Raw genomic sequence first — 22,024 nt, 5'->3', positions numbered from 1 at the left:
AGAAATTTAGTAACTAAAGTTGTCCTCAAAATATACTCAGTTAAGTGCATGTTATGTTGTCATGTAAATACTAAGGTTAACTTCTGTACTATACATTTTTAAAGAATTTGGTTACAACAAGAGAACTTAAAAACAAACCCAAAGTAACATAACTCTAGGTTTATGCTTCTGATTGAGTTCAAAGTCATTCTGTATGATAAAAAGAAGGAATTTCTTTGGCTATGTACCAGCCTTTCAAAAGAGCGAAAGTATTAAAAATTTCATTTGTTCCTGTTAAACTTTTGTGAAGTTACTAAATAAGCAATTATTAAAACATTGAATGGTGTTTTTTTCCATCGAAAGGTATTTTAAGAATACAAATAAAACATAACTTTCTAACCAAAGTAGAAGACAGAAAAGGACAGTTGTATTAGTTCAGTTCTGAAGAAACAGATCAGCAGACAATTTTATGTAGCTGGTCGTCTTTAAGCGTGTTGTGACAACTTCCCAATGTTGCCTGTTCCCTTGGCATCTTGAGGTATTCAGCATCTACTTCTTTCCGTATAGATACTGGTAGAAAGTGCATTTTAAAATCCTTTATTACCTTAGCCTACCATTTATATATTTTTTTAGATTTGGGATAGGACATTCAAGACAGTTTTAATATAATTCTAGAAGTATTTCAATATTGTTAACAGTGGTTTTATACTTACCTAGTTAGTACCTTTGCGTCAGTTTGCTTATTTAGTGCTGGAATTAATTTGAATTAAATTTGATCTGGCTTTGCCCATTTACAAGATATAAAAATGGGAAAACTAAAGGAGGAATTATATGTCTTACGAAGTATTGCACTTGAGTTTACTGCAATAACGTATCATGATTTAATTTACCTGAGGACAATTCTGATTCAATAGGTACAATCAGCTATATCTTGTTCAGCTAAATCCAATGCTTTGAAAATGTACTCATGTTTTAACTTAGAATCGTACATTTTATGAATAATTCTTAAATGCATCTGTAAACTTGTTTAGTCCCAAGAAGTTTCTACCAAAATCTCCCTATGCAAAAATCACTATTGCTTTCTTGAAGAATCATGCTTAGACTACTACAGATATCTTAATCATACAAAATAATCACTTGACCAATTCTACTCAAAATAGCCACATAATTTTCACCGGTATACTTTCTTCTTGAAGAAATGCCTGTGGCTTTCCAAAGAACACTGCCAGTCATCACTGAAAAGGATTACTATGGTCGTTTAAAAAAAATGATTGAATAATTTCAGTTGGTATTTTACAATCATGCTTAAAAGAACTATCTTCAATGATTACATATATTTTAGATTTTAAAAAAGAATGATACATTGTTATGCCTTAATCCTGTGCACTGTTCACACTGTAAAATTTTTATTGGGTAAGAATTCTGCATAGAATACACCACTGAATATACAGGCTTTGATTTTTCATAGGAAAATTGCCTCCTGATTAGGTGTACAGTGTAATATCCCAGTGTGAACACTGGAGTGTGACTTTGGGGACTGCGGTGTACTCTTTCAGGACAAAGATAAAAGTGCAAATATGCATGTGATGTTCCAAAGTCAGGGTGTTTGCAGCCATCAAGTACCTTAAGATCTAACCCCTCTTTTCTCCCACTCCACACTTCCCATTTTACTTAGTTTTGCTATGAAGTCAAAAGTAACAGGTGTGTCCTCTGCTGAACACAGCCACATTTCCAGGCTTTGTTTTCAGTTGCGACAGATAATGGAATGTTTATGTAGGTGGAATTTAAACACATCGAATATACACGTTCATGTAAGACAATGGCGGAATCACATCTTGGTAATGCTCTCAGTTTTGTGGTGTTACATACAAGCTATGGTGATTGCTCATATCTAAGTTGCTACAAGTAAACAGCAATGGAGCAGTATCTGTCACAGGTCCATTCAGGTGGGGAGAAACTGTGTAACTGTTGCTGCCACACCCAGTCATGGTGCCATACCAGCCCAAACCTTGCGAATTCGATAAACTGCAACAACAAAAAAAAAGGCAAAAAGGCCGTAGGATAGTGATCAGAATATAGGTCACGTTGGCATTTTTAGCATTCGGTGACTTTTATAATATAAAAAGTTAGTATCAAATATGTTGAAATATGTTTTTTGCCAAATAACATAGTAGCTTTCTATAAAATGTAATGACTTTTATCTAATATCCTTGATTTTATAACACATATTACAAAAGAATAAATACATCAGAATTACAACTTGATTATCAGATAATAATATAGTGCTTATTAAGGATGAGGCTCTATTTTAGGACATGTTTGTGTGTGTATATATATATAATAATTTTGTATATACATGCACATACCCTATTTAATCTTCACAACAATCTCATTAGATAAACTCTATTACCACTATTTTACAGATGAAGAACAGACTAAAAAATAAGAGTTAAGGAACTTGTCCAGTGAAGTGAGAATTGCAGAAAATGCTATTATCAAGCTCAAAGCATTATGGAGGTATGCATTTAGGCTTTCACTTTGCCCTGATACAAAGCTAATGGTACAGAGCTGCAATGGTTTTAGAATAAGAAGGACACAAGATTTTCTATGGCCACTAAGCTTCCTGAGAGTTTCATCCAGGGTTTCTTGGTGGGTTTTGAATAGCACTATAAATAAGGAAACATAATCACTCTAATCGTATTCCTTCCCTGTTCATCAATCCCTGCTGGCTTTGAACCAACACGGAATCCTGAAATGAGATGGTCCCATTTTACACACAGAGGCATTTCCCAAATAAAGGTAATATATGGGCTTAGAGTCCGATGACAGTTCTTTATAGTATAGGTCCCGCTATGCGTGTAACGCCTAATGCTCTAAGATCCAGGTTAAATGATCTTATTTACTGACATATGGCACCCAATCTACCTTTCTCATATTTGGGTTAAAGCTTAGGTTTGTTCTTGTCAATCTATTCAGTACTAATTCAGTACATCTACCTTCCTTCTCTTGAACTTCCCAGTCTTGGCAAGTCATCATCACTATCGTATCGTCTTGGATTGTCGAAAAAGTAAGCTCTGGAACTGTAATTGTGACTATTTATCATGCCAGCAGGTGCCTGTGAACAAAGTATTAAATAGCATATGAATGTTTCTTTTCAACCAAGAAAGGAGGCTGAGATCTAGAATGCTTTTTAGTTTTAAGCTTTACCTAAAAAACCCCCAGAAAACTGATATATACTTTCCATTATTTTTATAAAAATAAGGGGAACAGGCATTGGGGAATATTATGATATCATACCAAATTCTGGTTTAATCTCTGCGCCCGGAAAAAGAGTACCACTGACCATGCTGGCACATGTTCCCACAGAAAGAGGACCATTCCAAATACTATATACTCTTCTCCACTTATGTCTTCTAGATGAGCCTGTAAACACAGTATGACAGGGCCATTTTTAAACCTGTTTTTTTGTATAAGCAGTCACCCACCACAGTTAATTTGCTTCAGGTAGGGTAAGTTAAAACACACCAACTATAGGCACATAAATCTCTAAATTCGTTCTCCATAGTTTGTGGTTTTATGTCCTTTAAAGGACATAAAAATGCTTTGATGTTAAGTAAAATAAAAAGCTATTAACTTTTTCAATGCATCAGTTTGTGAAAATATTTTTAATATATGGGTAAGTTGAAATGATCTCATTTCTAGACTCCACGGTCTGAAGAGAGTTATAAAAGAGACGACTGGTTCTAGCTACTACATAGCTAACCTAATAGCACCTACTGAGTTACACTTGTAGAGAAATGTCACATGTTAAGTAGCTCAGCCCCACTACTATTTAAAAATATGCTTTGGGGCAAAAAAAAAATGCTTTGGGGCCTATACTTCATATTGAATTTGCTTTTATTCTGCTAGATGTTGGGTGAGAGAAGAGGCAAAAGGAGTGAAGAGAATCTGCCAGCTGGAACTATAGGTGAAAATTCCCTTACTGAGGAAGGAAAAAAAAAAAAACAAAAACGAAGAAAATTCCTTTTCTTTAGAAAGGTAACTGAAATTCTGATAAAATGATATTCCAGAATGTCTTAAATTCAGCACAAAGTTATATTAATGTAAAGACATGACATGAAGCTATGTCAAACTGCACTTTTAGGAAGGGGATGGAGAAAGCTGGGAGGTTAAATATGACACCTAGAGCACCAGGAATTACTAGAACAAACACCTGGACACCCAGAAACTATGAATGCTCTCCCATGATCATGACTGATAATACCAGATTTTCAGAAAAGATCCTTATTTAAGTATCTAAAACCAAACCAAATATTTAGGTTATATGTAGGTCTTGGGTTTGAGAGAATAAATTTCATCCTAACAAATTAAAATATATCCATATTCACTAGCTAATGACAGGCAGTCAATTTATCTAGAGATAGTTCAACACTATCCTTGAAAAAATTAGTAAAATATAGGGTTATGACCAATAAATAGGTTTATGGCCCTATTAGTATTATCCACAAAAAGAAAAGAAAATACTCCTTTGGGAGACGTTCTCTCTGAAGAATGATTTTAAGTGACACATGTAAATGAGGATTTTTAAGCATAAACTTTAAGTATGGTTATTGTTATAGCCAGAGGTAAATGTTTGGAAGTCAAACACTTAAAATATTCTCTTAGTTAATGCTAATTTCATTATTATATTATTAGATTAGCAATATATGGTAGCTACTTACCTTATCTGAAAGATTATCCCAGCCATAATTAAATGGACTTTCTAATGTATCCTGAGATATGGTGATCACCACCAAATTATAACAAGCTCTTGAAGAGTAGAGAAGAATGACTACAGAGCCTACGACAACAGTCTGGCACAGAGACATACCCTAGAAGAGATAAAACTCGTCATCATGGCACTCCACACATTTGTCACAAGCTGTTCATCCACATTTAACAGAGTCACCTCTTGCAGTGGTGAGCTCGCTGAGTGAGCACTTGGTAGAATAAACTCTTGGTTATCCTCCTTTGCAATTCCTATCCTTAGAACCACTTGTGTTTAAACTACCCTATTAATACAAATAAGTTATTTGCCAACTTGGCCAATGGTAGCTGGAGGAAGAGTTTGTCCTGCCATGATTACATTACTCCCTTAAGTAATATGTGAATAAATACATTGGTGAAATCGATATTAATTAAGAGAAGTAGTTTAGTCGTAATGAGAAAAGAATGGGAAATAGAAGAAAAAGAAATAGAAATAGAGGAAATTCCATTTCATACACTTAATTTCTTTTTTTTTAAATATTTTATTTATTTATTTGACAAACAGAGATCACAAGTAGGCAGAGAAGCAGGCAGAGAGAGAGAGAGAGAGAGAGGAGGAAGCAGGCTCCCCGCTGAGCAGAGAGCCCAATGCTGGGCTCGATCCCAGGACCCTGGGATCATGACCTGAGCCGAAGCCAGAGGCTTTAACCCACTGAGCCACACAGGCGCCCCTCATACACTTAATTTCTAATGAGATACAAAATTAGAATAGAAATACAGCTCCTATGTTATTTGCTTCATTCTATTAAAGAGTTGATGTTAGTCCTTTATTGAAGTCATTATGTTGACAGCAAAATGATGTTGGCACTCAAATGCATTTTCAAATCTACAATATTTTAATACCAAGACTTCTGTTGTTTCCCCAAATAGAAAACCTTATAATTTATTACTTAGTCACAATTTAGTAGTCACACTCAACTCGACTGTGTATTCTGGAAAAAGGTGCATTATCACCTTTTTACAGGGATTATTAACCTGGGGTCTATATTTCAATATAATTGGTTTCCTTTGTAATCCTATTTATCTTATGCATTAAAAACATTATTCTGAGAAGTGACACAATTGCCAAAGAGACGTACTGCAAAAAACACCCAGTGTGGTGTTTTGGAAGTTTGTGTTCCGGTTGTCACATGATGGCATTTAGCACACAAGGGCGGGGCGGCTAGATGATTCACAATTCACAGGAGTGTTCTCCACATGGGAGAATTCCTCTTTAACCTTCTCTAACTTTCCAGGGTCCTCTTAGAAATTCATGAAGATGAAAAACCTGTTTGTAATGATCTGAGCCAAAACCCAATTGTTTTATATATAAACAATGTTTATGTTTGCATAGTTTCAATAGATGCCAACATTTCCAGACACACATATAACATGTAAACTGAGGGAAATCTGTAATTTGTTTTGTTCAGAACTTTATCAAGAATGGCCAAAATTTGGAAAATTGTGATACAGACAGCAATACTGTGTGTGGTATGTAAGGCACCAACACAATACCCTGTAACAGTCTGTGTTTGTAGCTGTCCCATTCAGTTTCTGTGTACATAACAAGCATCTGACTAGTACATCATGCCCCCAAATTTACATATTGAAATATTGGTCAATTGTTTTCCTTTTATTTCCTCTTTATACCCAGGGCAATTATGTTGAATTTTTGAAGTTATGTGTAGGCAGATTAATAAATTGTTAATTGCAGGATAGAAAGAGTTTATTAAAAATACTTATCAGAGGGGTGTGCTGGGTTTGATAGGATTGAGAACCATTATTGTAACTTACTTCTTTATAAGAACAACACATTTTAGGGGCATATGAGAAGAAGGAGAACGAAAAGATAAAAGATACCTTGAAAGATGTTGAGAGAGTACCTTTTTAAGCTTAGTCACTACCATAACAAAAAGTCTGTGTGAAAATAAATAAAACCCTAGCAAGATTAAAATTCTCTAAAGTCAAGTCTAAAATTTTCTATGGTGTGCATTTTTATTTTTGTGAATCCCCCCAAAAACTGTTAATAAAAAAGCTAATCTAAAACCAATCTGGATCCAATTTTAGAAGTACTGTATTATTAAAGAAACATTGGGTAACAAAAACTTAGAATGCTGTAAGCATTACCATTCTTTAAAATAATCATAAGTAACTTTACAGAAGAATAAAATGACCACTAAATGGGCTTGATCCCAGACATAATATACAGAGATTCTGCTTACACTTATAAGTACTATAAAAACTAAAAAAAAAAAAAAAAAAAGATTGCTAGAAAAGAGCAAAGAATCAATAACACTGAGGTAATTAATAAAACAAGATTACAGACAAATTACATACATATAACAATGAAAGAAGCCCACCAATTTAGAAAACAAAAGAAGATTCTTCCTGCAAAAACAGAATTACAAAACAAAACAAAGCAAAAAAGGATTCTGCAACATGGAAGCTGTTGTCAAAAGCTAAAGAAAATCTTCCTAAAATGGATAGAGTCGTAACATACAATTCCACTCAGCAGCAGTCCTCAAGGTCTTATTTTCCCTTCCTCTACCCCTGCACTTTTTTGGAAATTCCATACCAGATAAGGAAAGAAGAGTTACACCTCACTCCAGGATGCCTATTATTAATATATTGGTATGTATATCATTGACCATAGTTCAGTTTTGTTTACAGGTATTTTTAAATGCAGGTATGCAGAAATTTCAACTTATCATTCACTGAGTTTTGACAAATGCGTATACACCAATATAACCTAAATTCCTACCAAAATAGAGAACGTTGCCATCACTCCAGAAAGTTCCTCATACCCCTTCCCCATCAGCCAAACCCTCAAAGGCATATACTCTCCTGCTTCTGTTTTTATAACTTGGTTCTGAACTTCAAATAAATGGGACCATTGAATATGAACTCTTTTGTAGGTTTCATTCAGTCAGCGTAATGTTTTCTGCTTCATGCATGTTGTTGGATCTTTCAGTAGTTTGGTCTTTGTATTGCTCAGGTGGTTGATTAGAATGACCAACTCCTCCTGGCTTGCTCAAAAGTTTCCTAGTTTTAGCACTGAAAGTCCCACATCCCAGAAAACTTCTTAGCCCCAGAGAAACCAGGACAGTTGACCACACTAATTCTACTAATTAGATGAAATTGTTTATATGACAGTTTCATCTGTTGATGCACAGTTTCTACAAACATTCTTATACAAGTCGTTTTGCGTTTCACTTCTTTGTGGTAAATACCTAAAAATGGAATTACTGGGTCATATGGTAGGTATAAGTTCAGCTGTATAAGAAACTGCCAGATCTTTTTCCAAGATGGAGGTACACTTTTACACTTCCAACAAAGTACGAGAGTTCCAGTTGCTCCACATCCTAGAGAACAGTAGGGGTTTTCAAGCTTTCTAATTTTAGCCATGCTGGTAGATGTATAGTTGTATCTCATTTTGGTTTTAATTTGCATTTCCCCAACGACTTATTGGCCATTTGTATATCTTCTTTGTGAAAAATCTAGTCATATCTTTGACCACTTATAAATTGGGTTATCTTTTTTTTGAGTTGTAGGAGATCTCTATATATGCTGGAAATGAGTCCCTTGTCAGAAATATGTATTGCAAATATTATCTTGAAGTCTGTGCTTTGCCTTTGCATTTTCTTAGTCTTTTCTTTGGATGAGAAATTTGAACTTTTAATTAAGCTTAATTTATCAATTTATTCCTTCTGAATACTTTCTATGACCTAAGAGATCTTTGCTCACTACCAAGTTATAAAGATGTTTTTCTGTGTTTACTTCTAAAAGCTTTAGAGTTTTTTCATTTATATTTAGGTCTATGATCCATTTAAAAATTTTTTTGTATGAGTATAGTTTGAGATGAAGTTAGGGGTTCATTTTATTTCATTTGGATACTCAGTTTTTACAGCCTCATTTGTTGAAAAGCTCCCATTTTCCCTTCAGATTGCTTTAGCACCTTTGTCATAAATCAAAAGACCTTATAAGTGTCAATTGATTTCTAGCCTTCTATTCTGTTCCATTGATCTGTTTGCCTCTTTTATGCTAGTCACACAGTCTTAATTATTGTAGCTTTATACTAAATTTCAAAGCCATGTAGTGTAAGTCCCTGCTTTTTCAGAGCTTCTTTCTGCATTGTTCAGTATAATAGCTGTTAGCTTCATGTGAGTATTTACATTTAAATTAAATTAAATTATTTATTTACTTGAGAGAGAGAACATGCACACACACATGAGGGGCAAGAAGGGGCAGAGGGAGGAGTGGGAGAACAAGAGAGCCCACCAAGCAGGAAGCCTGACATGGGGCTTGATCAGGTTCTGATCTTGTCAGGATCTTGCGATCAGAACCTGAGCCAAAGGCAGATACTTAACTGACTGAGCCACCCAGGCATTTCCTGTAAGGGACTCTTAACTATAGGGAACATACTGAGAGTGACTGGACGGGAGGTGGGTGGGGGAGATGGGGTAACTGTGGGATGGGCATCAAGGAAGGCGTGTAATATAATGAGCACTGGGTGTTATATGCATCTGATGAATCACTGAACTCTACCTCTAAAAGCTAATAATACATTATATGTTAATTGAATTTAACTAAAAAATTTAAAAATTAAATTATCAAATCCTCTTTCACAATAGCAACATTTCAAGTGCTCAGTAGTTACATATGGCTTGTTACAATACTGAATAATGCAGATATAAAATATTTTCATCATCACACAAAGTTCTACTAGGAAGCACTACTTTAAAAGTATTTTTAGGTCTTTTTAATTTCCACATACATTTTAAAATAAAATTGCCAATTTCTGTTTTTAAGAACCTCATGGTAGAATTATGATTAGGATTGTTTTGAAATCTGTAGATCATTTTGGGAAGAATTGCCATCTTAACCACACTGCATCTTCCAATCCATGAATAATGGTCTCCACTGATTTAAGTCTTCTTTAGTTTCTGTCAGCAATATTTTGTAGTTTTCAGTATAGAGGTGTTGTTTTTCAGAAAATTTGTTCTAAGTATTTTGGTATTTTGATGCTAATATAAATGGGGTTATTTTTTGAATTTCATCTCCTAATTGTCTGCTCTAGATAAATATAAAAATACAATATAATTTTGTATTTTGACCTTGTATCCTGAGAACTTGCTACATTCAAAGTTCTAGTAGTTATCTAGTTATTTAAATATTAAGTTTTAAAAGATGTTTTATATAAACAATTCTGTTGTCTGCACTTAGAGACATTTTTGCTTTTTTATTTCCAATTTTATAACTTTTGTTTCTTTTGTTTGTTTGTTTTCTTGGAATATTGAATAGAAATGGTGAGAATGGGCATCCTTGCTTTGTTTCCAATCCTAGGGACAAAATAATACTTTAAGTATGATATTGATTGTAGGTATTTACAGAAGGTATTTTATCAGATTGAGGAATATTTCTAGTATTCTTTATATTCTTTATTCTGTTTTTTTTTTTTTTAATCATGGAGGGTGCTAAATTTTGTCAAATGCTTTTTCTACATCTATTCATTATTTTTTCCCCTTTGTTCTTTTAATGTAGTGAATTAAATTGATTGGTTTTTAAATGTTAAACCAATGTTGCATTCCTGGTCATGATTTATTATTCTTTTTATATGTTGCTTAGATTCTGTGTCTTTAAGTATAAGGGACACTAGTTTGTAATTTTTATTTGTTTTGTAAATCTTTGTCAAGTCTTGGTATCACAATAATGCTGTCCTCATCATGTACGTTGGAAAATGTTCCTTCCTTCTCTATTTTCAAAAGAATTTGTTTAATATTGCTATTATTATTTTTTTAAACATTTGATAAAATTAACCAGTGAAACCATCTAGCCCTAGAGTTTTCTTTGAGGGAAACTTCTGATAACAACTTAGATTTCCTTAAGAAATTTAAGGGCTATTCAGATTTTATATTTTGTCTTCTAACAATTTGTTAAGTTGTATTTTTAAAGTAATTTGTCTATTTCCTCTAAGCTGTCAGATTTACCCACAAGGGTTGTTCATAACATTCCTTCATTTTTCTTTTAATGCCTAGTAAGATCTATAGTGATATTCCCTCTTTCATTCATGGTATTGGCAGTTTGTATTTTCACTCTGCTTTTTTCTGTACATGAAATTTTTTATCTATTCACACAATTAACTTTTGGCTTTAATTTCTTTATTGCTAATTTTCTGATTCACTGATTTCTATTATCTTTATTATTGCAGTCCTTCCACTTCTTTTGTCTCTCTCTTTTTTAAAATTTTCCTAGTTTCCCCTCGTAGTTTCTAAGTTGAAAGAAATCTTAGGTCACAATTTTATATATTTCTTCTATTCTAATATATAGTATTTAAAGTTATATTTTTCTCTTTATTTCTCTATTTTAGCAGCATCCTACAATTTTTGGTGTATTATATCTTATTATCCTATATGAAATCTTTTTTTTTTTTTTTTTTTTTTTTTACAGATTTTACTTATTTGTCAGAGATAGAGCACAAACAGTGGGAGTTGCAAAGAGGGAAAAGTAGGCTCCCTGCTGAGTAAGGAGCCTAGTGCAGGACTTGATCCCAGGACTCTGGGATCATGACCTGAGCCAAAGGCAGATGCTTAACCAGTGAGCCACCCAGGCATCCCTATATGAAATATTTTCTGGGGCACCTGGGTGGCTCAGTGGGTTAAAGCCGCTGCCTTCGGCTCAGGTCATGATCCCAGGGTCCTGGGATCGAGCCCCGCATCGGGCTCTCTGCTCAACAGGGAGCCTGCTTCTGCCTTCGGCTCAGGTCATGATCCCAGAGTCCTGGGATCGAGCCCCGCATCGGGCTCTCTGCTCAACAGGGAGCCTGCTTCCTCCCTTCTCTCTCTGCCTGCCTCTCTGCCTACTTGTGATCTGTCTGTCAAATAAATAAATTAAAAAAAAATATTTTCTAATTTCCTTTGTGATTTCTTTTATGTTGATGACCATTTCCATGCTCAACTGGAAGAAATGTGTGTTCTCCAGTTAGTGAGAGTCAATTAGCTTAAGGGTGTTGATAGTACTGTTCAGATTTTTTTGTATTGATTCCTTGTTTTATCAATTGTTGAGGATGGGGCATCACAATCTCCAAATACAAGTATACAGATTCCTTCCCCTTTATTTCTTACTATTTGGTGAATCTTTTTTCTGCTTTATTTCCTAGTATTTTGGCTTCATGTGTACATTTTAAATTTTTTTAATTTAAATTCAATTAGCCAACATATAGTACATCATTAGTTTCAGATGTAGAGTTCAATAATTCATCAGTTGCTTATAACACCCAGTGCTCATCACATCACGTGCCCTCTTTAATGCCCATATTTATAATTTTTATGGCTTTCTGATGAAATGTATCTCTTTATATTTGGTAATACTCTTTGCTTCCTGATGAAAGGTATCTTTCATCTGGTAATACTCTGTCTTTAAGTATATTTTATCTGATATTAAAAGGCCCCCTACCCTTATATTAAATGCATAGTATATTAGTTTTCATCTATTTACTTTTGACTTATATCTTTTTTTATATTTAAAGTGCCATTTTGACAGTCTGTACTTTTTAATGGGAATGTTTAGTCCATTAACATTGAATACAACTGGTGATATGTTTGGATTTAGATTTTACATTTTACTGTTTGTTTTCTGTTTGTCCCTCTTGTGTTTTGTTGTTGGTATTATTTGTTTTTCCTCTGTCTCTTATTTCTTGTGTTCTTTTGTGTTAATTGAATATTTTTAAGAATTCCATTTTAACTTATCTATTGGATTTTTAACTACACTTCACTAGTTTTTGTTTGTTTGTTTTTTTTTGCCTTAAGTGGTTGCTTTAGGGCAGGAGTTCTTAAAAAGTATGTTCCAGTGACCTTAAGATTAAAACCAATATAATTAAAAATACTGAGATGTTATTTACCTATTGTACTCTAATTCTTTTTAGAACACACAGCAGGCTACATGATAAGTGATGTCAACATTTTGTGTACATGTGTATTCTTGTGTTTTCTAGAATTCCTGTTATAATAGAATTAAGGTATAAATATGTGCACTTTCAGAGATGAACTCAGCGTGTTCTCTTACTTTTACTGGGCTCTTACTATTCTTTGGTTATACCTGTCATATCTGCTGAAACCTTATTATCATCCAATGTGTAGTTATTTTGAAATCTTGTATCTCCGTGGAAATATCGGGAATAGGTATTCCTGATAGATTTGTTTTACAATATTTAAGAGCTTTAAAAAATTTAAAATTTGGGGTGCCTGGGTGGCTCAGTCCTTGAGCATCTGCCTTTGGCTCAGGTCGTGATCCCAGAATTCTGGGATTGAGCCCTGCCTCAGGCTCCCTGCTCAGCGGGAAGCCTGCTTCTCCCCTTGCCTGCTGCTCCCTCTCTGGCTGCCTCTCTCTGTCAAATCAATAAAATATTTTTAAAAAAATTTAAAATTTGATATTAAATGCATTTTAGAAATTAATTACATTTTACTCTAAAGTGAAAACATATTTTTTCATAGTTAAGAATGGATTATTGACTTAAGAATGGGGAATTATTTTTTAATGGATAAGAGTTTCAGTATGGGGTAATGAAATGTTCTGGAGATAGATGGTGGTGATGATTGTATAACAATATGAACATATTGAATGCCACTGAACTGTACACTTAAAAATGAGTAAAATGGTAACTTTTATGTTATGTATATTTTGCCACAATAAAAAAAATATTTCTCAACACACAATGACCCTGTTTACCTCTAAGATGCTGAGAAAGATGAAAGTGATTAGAATTCTCTGACTCAATAATGAAAAGAATCTACCTCAAAGGAACCGGAAGAAACTGACTTGTTTTATCAAATAAAATGTGATGAAAACTATCTTTCAATTATCAACATTGGATAATTTACCTTATTGTGTCTTCTATGAGAGAAGCTTTTTGAATAGTATTATGGCCCTATGAGGCTGTAGCATCATTTTGAGACCAGTCGATCAGAGTTTAAAAGCAAAAGGAACTGAAAATTTAAATGCAGGTGTGGTGAGCACTTTAAATACCAAAAATTGTTTTTATAACTTTCCAAACTAAGAATGAAAAAGCCATTCAAACATTTCACAGACTACACTATTATATCACTCTAATATATGGCATTGGCTATCCATTGGCTGAGAAACCACACATGGTAGCTGAGAAACCAGTAAAGTCTTAATACAGTTGACATTGCTGAATGCCTACTGGATGGGAAGTCCATTCAAGAAATTATGGCATTGCCTTTTTCCAATAATACAGAAACTCATTGATTTAAAGATTTAACTGAAAACAAGGAGTGATTTAATATCTTGTCTACAGATTTATATTTTTGTCTTACAAATAAATGAACTTGATATAGCAAGACTAATTTTGTTTGTATGTCTGGTGTCAGCCCCAGTTAATCACCCAGGGAGATATTCTTTTATCTTAATGTCTGAGAAGAAACATAAGTGGCTGAAATATCCAAAGTGTTGAAAACTCTTCTGGTTGTTTATTGCGGGTCAACTGTGTTGATATGTTCACTAATGGTACAAAAGCAATGGTAAATAAAATGTCTGGGCCTTAGCACAAATCAAAGCAGTGGCACCAAATTGTATCGTATTCTTTACTGCCATGCATTCCCAATTAAAAAAGTCAGTTTCACTTAAGAATGTCCTTGATGAAGCAGTGAAAATATTTATCAGTCACCAACCCTAGAGTATGTGTCCATTTAATACTCTGTGTGATTAGATGAGCTATTTAAAGCAATTCTCCTGCATGCTGAAGTATAGTGGTTGTCCTGAGTCAAAGCACTTATGTGGTTGTTTGACCTGTGAGCCTAAGTAGCCACTTTTCTCAAAGAACACCATTTTTGACTTAACAAACAACTATGGAAGACAAATGATGGTTACTCAGACTTGGTTGTTGGGTATACATTCTTTTGAAAATAAATGAAATGAGCCTTTCACTTCAAGGAAAATACCCAACACTATTGCCAACAGTGAAATATAAATTTTCAAATTAAAATTAGAATTTTTGAAAATTTGTAAGCACTTTTGTTCATGGTAAGACTGGCATGGCAGCTTCTGAAAACTTAAAAACTTTTCTGATGAGATTGGAGGTGATATTAAGGTGATTTTGAATATTGTCCAATGAAATGTATCATCATTTTGAAGATCTGTGACCACTCTCTTTCAATGCTCCATGCATGACGTTACACAATCATTCAAAGTGCAAGATAGACCAATGGTAGTACAGAAAGTCCACTAATACAGTTTTAGATTCCACATGGCAACTAACCTTTAAGAAACCTCCACTTCAGATGTTTGGTGTAGTATTAGAGAAGAATATCCACAATTATTTGAAAAGGTTATTGAAATTCTCTTCCATTTTTCAACTACATATATGTGTGAGGATTTTCTTCATATACTTCAACCTAAATGACATACCACAACAGACTGAATGCAGAAGCAAACATGAAAATCCACCTGTCTTCCATTAAATTAGAAATTTAAGAGATTTACAAAAGGTAAAGCAATGTTGATCTTCTAACTTATTTTTGTTTTGGAAAACACAATTTTTTTCATAAAAACATGTTAACACAATGGATTTATTATTGTTATTTTAAATGAATTAATAAATGAATATTTTTAGATTTTCTCAATTTTTATTTCTAATAATGAATATATAAGTAGATATAATCTATATAAACAATAGCTCTTTGGAGTTCTCAATAATTCTCAGGGTTGTAATGGAGTCTTGAGACTAAAAAGTCTGAGAACTACTACTCTAGAAATTATAATATATATCCTCAACTTTTCATGGTCTAAGTAAAGTTAATATCATACCGCTTGAACTAAAATGTAAGGACTTTGTAACCATATGGATATATTTATCCTGTCCTTTAAGCTATAGTTGCTATGTGTTATATACTATTATAGAGAATTATTTATGTACATATGTAAACCTCTCATTATAAGTTTTGCTTTGCACAGTCATATTTCTTTTTTAGAAATTAAGAAATGATATTTACCCACATATTTACTATTTCTTGTATTCTTCATTCCTTCCTGAAGAGATGAAATTCAAGCTGACTTTATTTCCCTTCAGTCTGTAGAATTTTAACATTTCTTGTAATGCAGGTCTTCTGGTAACTAACCCTCTTAGTTCTATTAGAAGATGTTTTTATTTTTTCATCATTCTTTATATTCTTTATAGTTTGATTTGATACAGATTTCAGACTTGACCACATTTTCCCTTCAGCATGTTAAAGATGTTTCCACGTCTTCTGGTCTCCTTTATTTCTGATAAGTGATTTATCTTTTGAATCAATGTTCCCTTATGTATGTGCCAATTTTTTCTGCTTTGAAGATTTCCTTTTTATTTTTGGTTTTAAGAACTTTGATTATAAGGAATGTAGGTGAGACTTTCTTTATCCTAACTGGGGTTGCTGAGCTTCATGAAATGTAAATTTATGTCTTTCATCAAAATTGGAAAATTTCTTTCTTTTTTTTTTTTAAAGCATTCTTTTTTTTTTTTTTAAAGATTTTATTCATTTATTTGACAGACAGAGATCACAAGTAGGCAGAGAGACAGGCAGAGAGAGAGGAAGGGAAGCAGGCTCCCTGCTGAGCAGAGAGCCTGATGCGGGGCTTGATCCCAGGACCCTGAGATCATGACCTGAGCCGAAGGCAGAGGCTTTAGCCCACTGAGCCATCCAGGTGCCCCCCAAATTGGAAAATCTCACTCATTATTTCTTCAAATATTTTTTTCCAACCTCATTTTCTCTCTCTTTTCCTTTGGGGATTCCACTTACACTTACTTAGGTCCTGAGGTTGTGTTCATTTTATTATCTTCTTTCCCCTCACCCTCCTCTATTCTTCAAATTGGATTCTTTCTGTTGATTTAAGTTCATTGACTTTTTCTTCTTTCCTCTCCTATCTGCTGTTAAGTCACCCAACTGGTGACTTTTTAATTTTAAATATTGTATTTTTTAATTCTAGAATTTCTTTTTATAGTTTCTATTTCTTCTGAGATTTCCTATTTATTTATCAAAGTATAATTTCCTTAAGCATACTTGAGCATATGATAAAATCTTTGTCTGATATAGCCAACATCTAAGTCATCTGGAAGGGGGAATTGCTTCCAATGATTGCTTTTTGCTTTTAGAGTATGAGTTGTATTTTTCCTGTTTCTTCATATAGCCGGTAACCTTAGATTGTTTTTTGGACCTTGCGAATGACATATTTTAGAGAGTCTGGATTCTGTTATATTCTTCTGAAAAGTATTGATTTTTTTTTCTTTTCCTTTTTTTTTTTTTTTAAAGCAAAAATTAACTCGGCTAGACTCAAATCCCAAACCATGTAAGCATGGATGGCAGCTGAAATATCCTTAACTTTGATGCTTGAGTACTGTCCTGCTCATATGTAGTTCAGGTAGCAGATAAAAATTTGGCAGAATTTGTCATCAGAATTTGTAGCTTCTTCTACCTGGGTGTCCTCTTCTTGCTATTTCCCACATTTTCCATCTGTGGTAGTTACTTGAATTTTGTCTTCTGATTCTTCAAGCAAGTAAAACAGAGGTTTTCTCTTCAAGTTTTGGCTGCCCCATGGCTGAGAACTTCCCTCAGGCTAGAAGCTGTAAAAAACAGGAAACTTACTCAATGTCATTTCCTTCTTCTAAGTGGTTGCTCTCCAGTGCCTTCAGTGTTTTTTATATTTTGTCCAGAATTTATCATTGCTATCTGTGGATGTTTTGTCCAATAGAAGCTACTCAGCCATTACCAGAAGCAGAATCCTACATATATTTTTTGAAACAATCTCGCAAATGCTATTTCCATTTGGAATTAAAATGCCAAACTAAGCAACAATAAGAGAACAAAGTAATAGCAAAAACGCCAAACTAAACATCAATGATAAGAAAACAAAGTAATCGCAATTAGTATATTAAAAAATATACAGTTAATCCTTGAACAACAGATTTGAACTGCATGGGTCCAGTTATATACGTTTTTTTTTTGTTTTAATACTCAGTATTGTAAATGTATTTTCTCTTCCTTATGAATTTTTTAAAAGATTTTTTATTTATTCATTTGACAGAGAGAGAGCATGAGTGAGAGGACAAGCAGGAGGCAGAGTCAGAGGGAGTGGGAGAAACAGGCTTGATCCCAGGATCCCAGGATTATAACCTGAGCTGAAGGCAGACATTTAACCAACTGAGCCACCTAGGTACCCCTTATTTATGATCTTCTTAATAACATCTTCTGTCCTCTAGTTTACTTTATTATAAGAAAACAGTATATAATACATATAATATACAAATACAGTATGTGTTAATAGACTGTTTATATTAGTCAACAGTAGGCTATTAGTAAATTTTTGGGGAGTCAGTGTGTCACCTATACTTAAAAAGAAACAAAGGCATTAGAAGAAGTTTTTGGGGAGTCAAAAGTTATATGTGGATTTTTTTTTAATTTTAAAAAGATTTATTTATTTATGAGGGAGAGAGAAAGCATATGAGTGGGGGGAAGGGGTAGAGGGAGAGTGAGAGAGAAATCTCAAGCAGACTCCCCGCTGAGCACAGAGTCCCAACACAGGGATTGATCCCAGGACCCTGAGATCATGACTTGAGCCAAAATCAAGAGTCAGCCACAGGCACACTGTCATATGTGGGTTTTAAACTGTGTAGTGGCTCAGTGCCCCTAATCCCTCTGTTGTTCAAGGGTCAACAGAATTTTGATAATTATAAGATCTAAACAGTTTCAAAAATAGTTTCATGCTGCAGAGACAAATTAGATTTCTGTCTCCTATGGATTTTTAAAAATGGGACAAGTGTGCAGTGGGTCTACTCAGCAACAGAATAAGAAGTAAGACTTGGGGTATAAGTACTGGAGTAATGAAGGCAGCAAAGTAAAGAAGTGCCACAACTTAAGATGGATAGAGTAAATCCTCATAATTCAGGAGAGAAATTATAGCAAAATATTGGGAAAGTGGTAATCATACCATTATAGAGGATGGTGTAGCCTCTATTTCTCTAGCAGCATACTCTTCAAATTCTGGTTAAATCGTATTTCCGGGAGGTGAAAGAGAGACACCCATAGTATTTTAGCCTATTTCTTCAATTATGGCTTAAATTATCATAAACCACTGCCTGGTTTTTATAGGATCACCTGGTCTGCATGTAAGATCAGAAATATCAGTAAAATTGAATGTTACTGTGTCTCTGCAAGATGCTGATGCTGTTTCCCATTCCAATACATTAAATTGATATGGATAAAGGATTGAGTGAACATTGGATACAAAGGTTTACGTAGTAATTAAAACAGGAATTCAGGAGAGAGAGAGAATGCATTATTTGCAAATGGTTGACTGGGGCTAGGAGACAAGCTGATCTGATACTAAGTATCAGACAATGATTCCTTTTACACTCTTACTTAAACATAAAATTGGGCATGTCCCTGACCAGAGATAAACCTAAAAGTTTAACTTTTATTTCCACCATGACTTTGAGTGGTCTTTTAAACAGATAATCCCAACCTATCATTACAGGGACTAAGCATCAACATTGGTTTAAACTTTTTTGTGCTGATAAAGCTATTTTATCCATTAAAAATTATATATGTTCTATATTCTTATAAATATTCTCTTTTTTCTGAAATGGAAAGGAATATTAGAATAAAAACACTCTTATCAGCATGCATTTTATTTATTTATTTTTTAAAGATTCGGGGCACCTGGGTGGTTCAGTGGGTTAAGCCTCTACCTTCTGCTCAGGTCATGATCTCAGGGTCTTGGGATTGAGCCCCGCATCAGGCTCTCTGCTCAGCAGGGAGCCTTCTTCCCCATCTCTGTTTCTGCCTGCCTCTCTGCCTACTTGTGATCTCTCTCTGTGTCAAATAAATAAATAAATAATTAAAAAAATTAAAATTCGTTTATTTGAGAGATAGAGTGAGTGGGAGTGCAAGCTTGGGGGAGGGGCAGATGGAGAGGGAGAAAGAGTCTTGAGCCTTGAGCCCAGAGCCAGAACCTGGAGCACAGAGCACGGAGGCTGGAGGCTGGAGCCTGGAGCCCAGTGTGGGGCGCAGTCTCATGACCTTTAGATCACAATCTGCGGCGAAACCAAGAGTTGGACGCTAAACCAACTGTGCCACCAGAAGCCCCATCAGTATGCATTTTAATGTTAAAAGTTACGTTATAATTCTGGTAAAAATTAAATAAATTCAAACGTACCACTGAAATCATAGAAATGAAGGCAAAGCAAACAGCAATTAAAAAAAAAAAACCAATGGGAGAAAAAGACCAATACTAACACACAATCATGTCAATAAATATAAACTATTTGTTTACCATATACAGGATTTGTTAAAACCCCAAGAGTTCTATATTTTAAGTTAATGAGACACACTTGAAATGTTAGCAATAGATAAAAAGTTAAGATAGCATCATCTATCATGAAAATGCAAATAAAAGGAAATAGAGATTGTAATAAAAGGTATAAGAGATTTCAAAACAAAAATGCCTGTGATTAAAAATGCCATTACATAATTTCAACAATATTTGTTCTATGAATTTTAAAGGGAAGCTAGTTAAATATTAGATGAAATGTAACCTATTAGAGACTTCAACCCTTATTAAAAGCTGTGTGGAATGGTACATAAATAAGGTGGAATCATGTAAAATTAAAATCAAATATTTAAATAAGATATTAAAAAGAAATTTACTTCTTCAATGATTCTTATTCTTTTTTGAATCACTGTTCCTTTTGAGAATTTGATTACATGTATAGGACCCCCTTCCAGATGAAATTTGCCAACGATTTCAAGAATTCAAGAACTTCCTGAAACTATATTTACTTCCTGAAACTAAAACTATATTATCCCTTAGTACATGTTAGGATCATAATAGCTAACATTTAAAAGCACTTCTCAAGTGCTAGGCGGTATACTAAGCACTTTATATAAAATTTCCTTTAGTTCTTATAACCATCTTACAAGGTACTACCTTGCCCTAATAATGACCCACATGAGCAACACTATCATTATTCACATTTAACAGGTCAGCTGACTGAAGCTTAGAGATGCTGTTACTCGTCCAATGCCATATAGCCAGTAAACAAAAGATGGGATTTATGGCCTTACATCTTTGTTCTCAGGTTTCCAGCTCTTTTTTTTTTTTAAGATTTTATTTATTTATTTGACAGAGAGAGATCACAAGTAGGCAGACAGGCAGGCAGAGAGGCAGGCAGAGAGAGAGGAAGGGAAGCAGGCTCCCTGCTGAGCAGAAAGCCCGATGCAGGACTCGATCCCAGGACCCTGGGACCACGACTTGAGCCGAAGGCAGAGGCTTTAACCCACTGAGCCACCCAGGCTCCCCTCAGGTTTCCAGCTCTTCATCACTATGGTACATTCACTGTCTTTCACTAAGGTCTTTCCAAATTAATTAAAAATTGATACATCTGAAAAAAGATAAGCATATCCAAAAGTATATCCAATACCATTTTTTATTTATGCCACCCTCATTGCAAAAGAGAATTTGAAGTAGTTACAGAGATGCACACAAAATTAAAAATACACGGGAATGTACATGTGTGTGGTGGTGCTGGGGAATAAGAGAGTGAAGTAAAACTAGAGGTAGAGCCAGAACCCAAAGTAGATATCATAAGGTCATCTACGATTGACATAGAGGTGAGCCACATATTTACCTCTGAATGGCCTAGTCGTCAGAGAAAAGAAGGATTTTATCAATACTGTTTTACCTGGTACTGAACTGGAGAAAAAGATCTTTTCTGCAGAACACTATGTAGACAATATCCTTAAGAACATTATACAATAGAGACTTTTAAGATAAATGTTTCTTACATATTTCTTCATATAGGCCAAAGCATGATGTCAAAGTATAGGTCAGAACAGACAATTCCACCCATGGAACAATGTAGTCTGAGTACAAAACATCTGGACTGGGCTAAAGATAAAATATAGAATAGATAGGGAGATGGAAAGACTAGACATCTCTTCAGGTAATCTTTCTGGTAATTAAGCTTTTGAATTTAACAGTTGAGAGTTTATTTCAAGAACCTGGAGTACAGAAATTCTATATTGTTTATTAGGCCAGATTCATATGCATAGACAGTCAAGCAGAGGGTTAAACTGGTAACTTCTCGGGGCCCCTGGGTGACTCAGTGGGTTAAAGCCTCTGCCTTCAGCCAAGGTCATGATTCCAGGGTTCTGGGATCGAGCCCCATATCAGGCTCTGCTCAGGAGAGAGCCTGCTTCCTCCTCTCTCTCTCTGC

At 34.4% G+C, this 22,024-nt stretch overlaps 1 protein-coding gene across 1 annotated transcript in view; it reads right to left on the bottom strand.

The window, feature by feature from the left end:
• Nucleotides 1-1,826: 1,826 nt before the first annotated feature.
• Nucleotides 1,827-22,024, bottom strand: part of GPR137C (G protein-coupled receptor 137C) — a gene marked incomplete at both ends in the record, with an annotated part of 63,476 nt that continues 43,278 nt past the window's right edge. The window contains 7 exon segments of the mRNA XM_080808702.1: nucleotides 1,827-2,004; nucleotides 2,976-3,094; nucleotides 3,277-3,402; nucleotides 4,701-4,850; nucleotides 17,258-17,295; nucleotides 17,298-17,364; nucleotides 17,366-17,374. Coding sequence (XP_080664828.1) covers nucleotides 1,827-2,004; nucleotides 2,976-3,094; nucleotides 3,277-3,402; nucleotides 4,701-4,850; nucleotides 17,258-17,295; nucleotides 17,298-17,364; nucleotides 17,366-17,374 — 687 coding nt within the window.

Source organism: Martes martes (genome assembly GCF_963455335.1).
Source record: "Martes martes genome assembly, chromosome: 7".
NCBI lineage: Eukaryota > Metazoa > Chordata > Mammalia > Carnivora > Mustelidae > Martes > Martes martes.
This window is presented reverse-complemented; position numbering and strand designations above follow the sequence as displayed.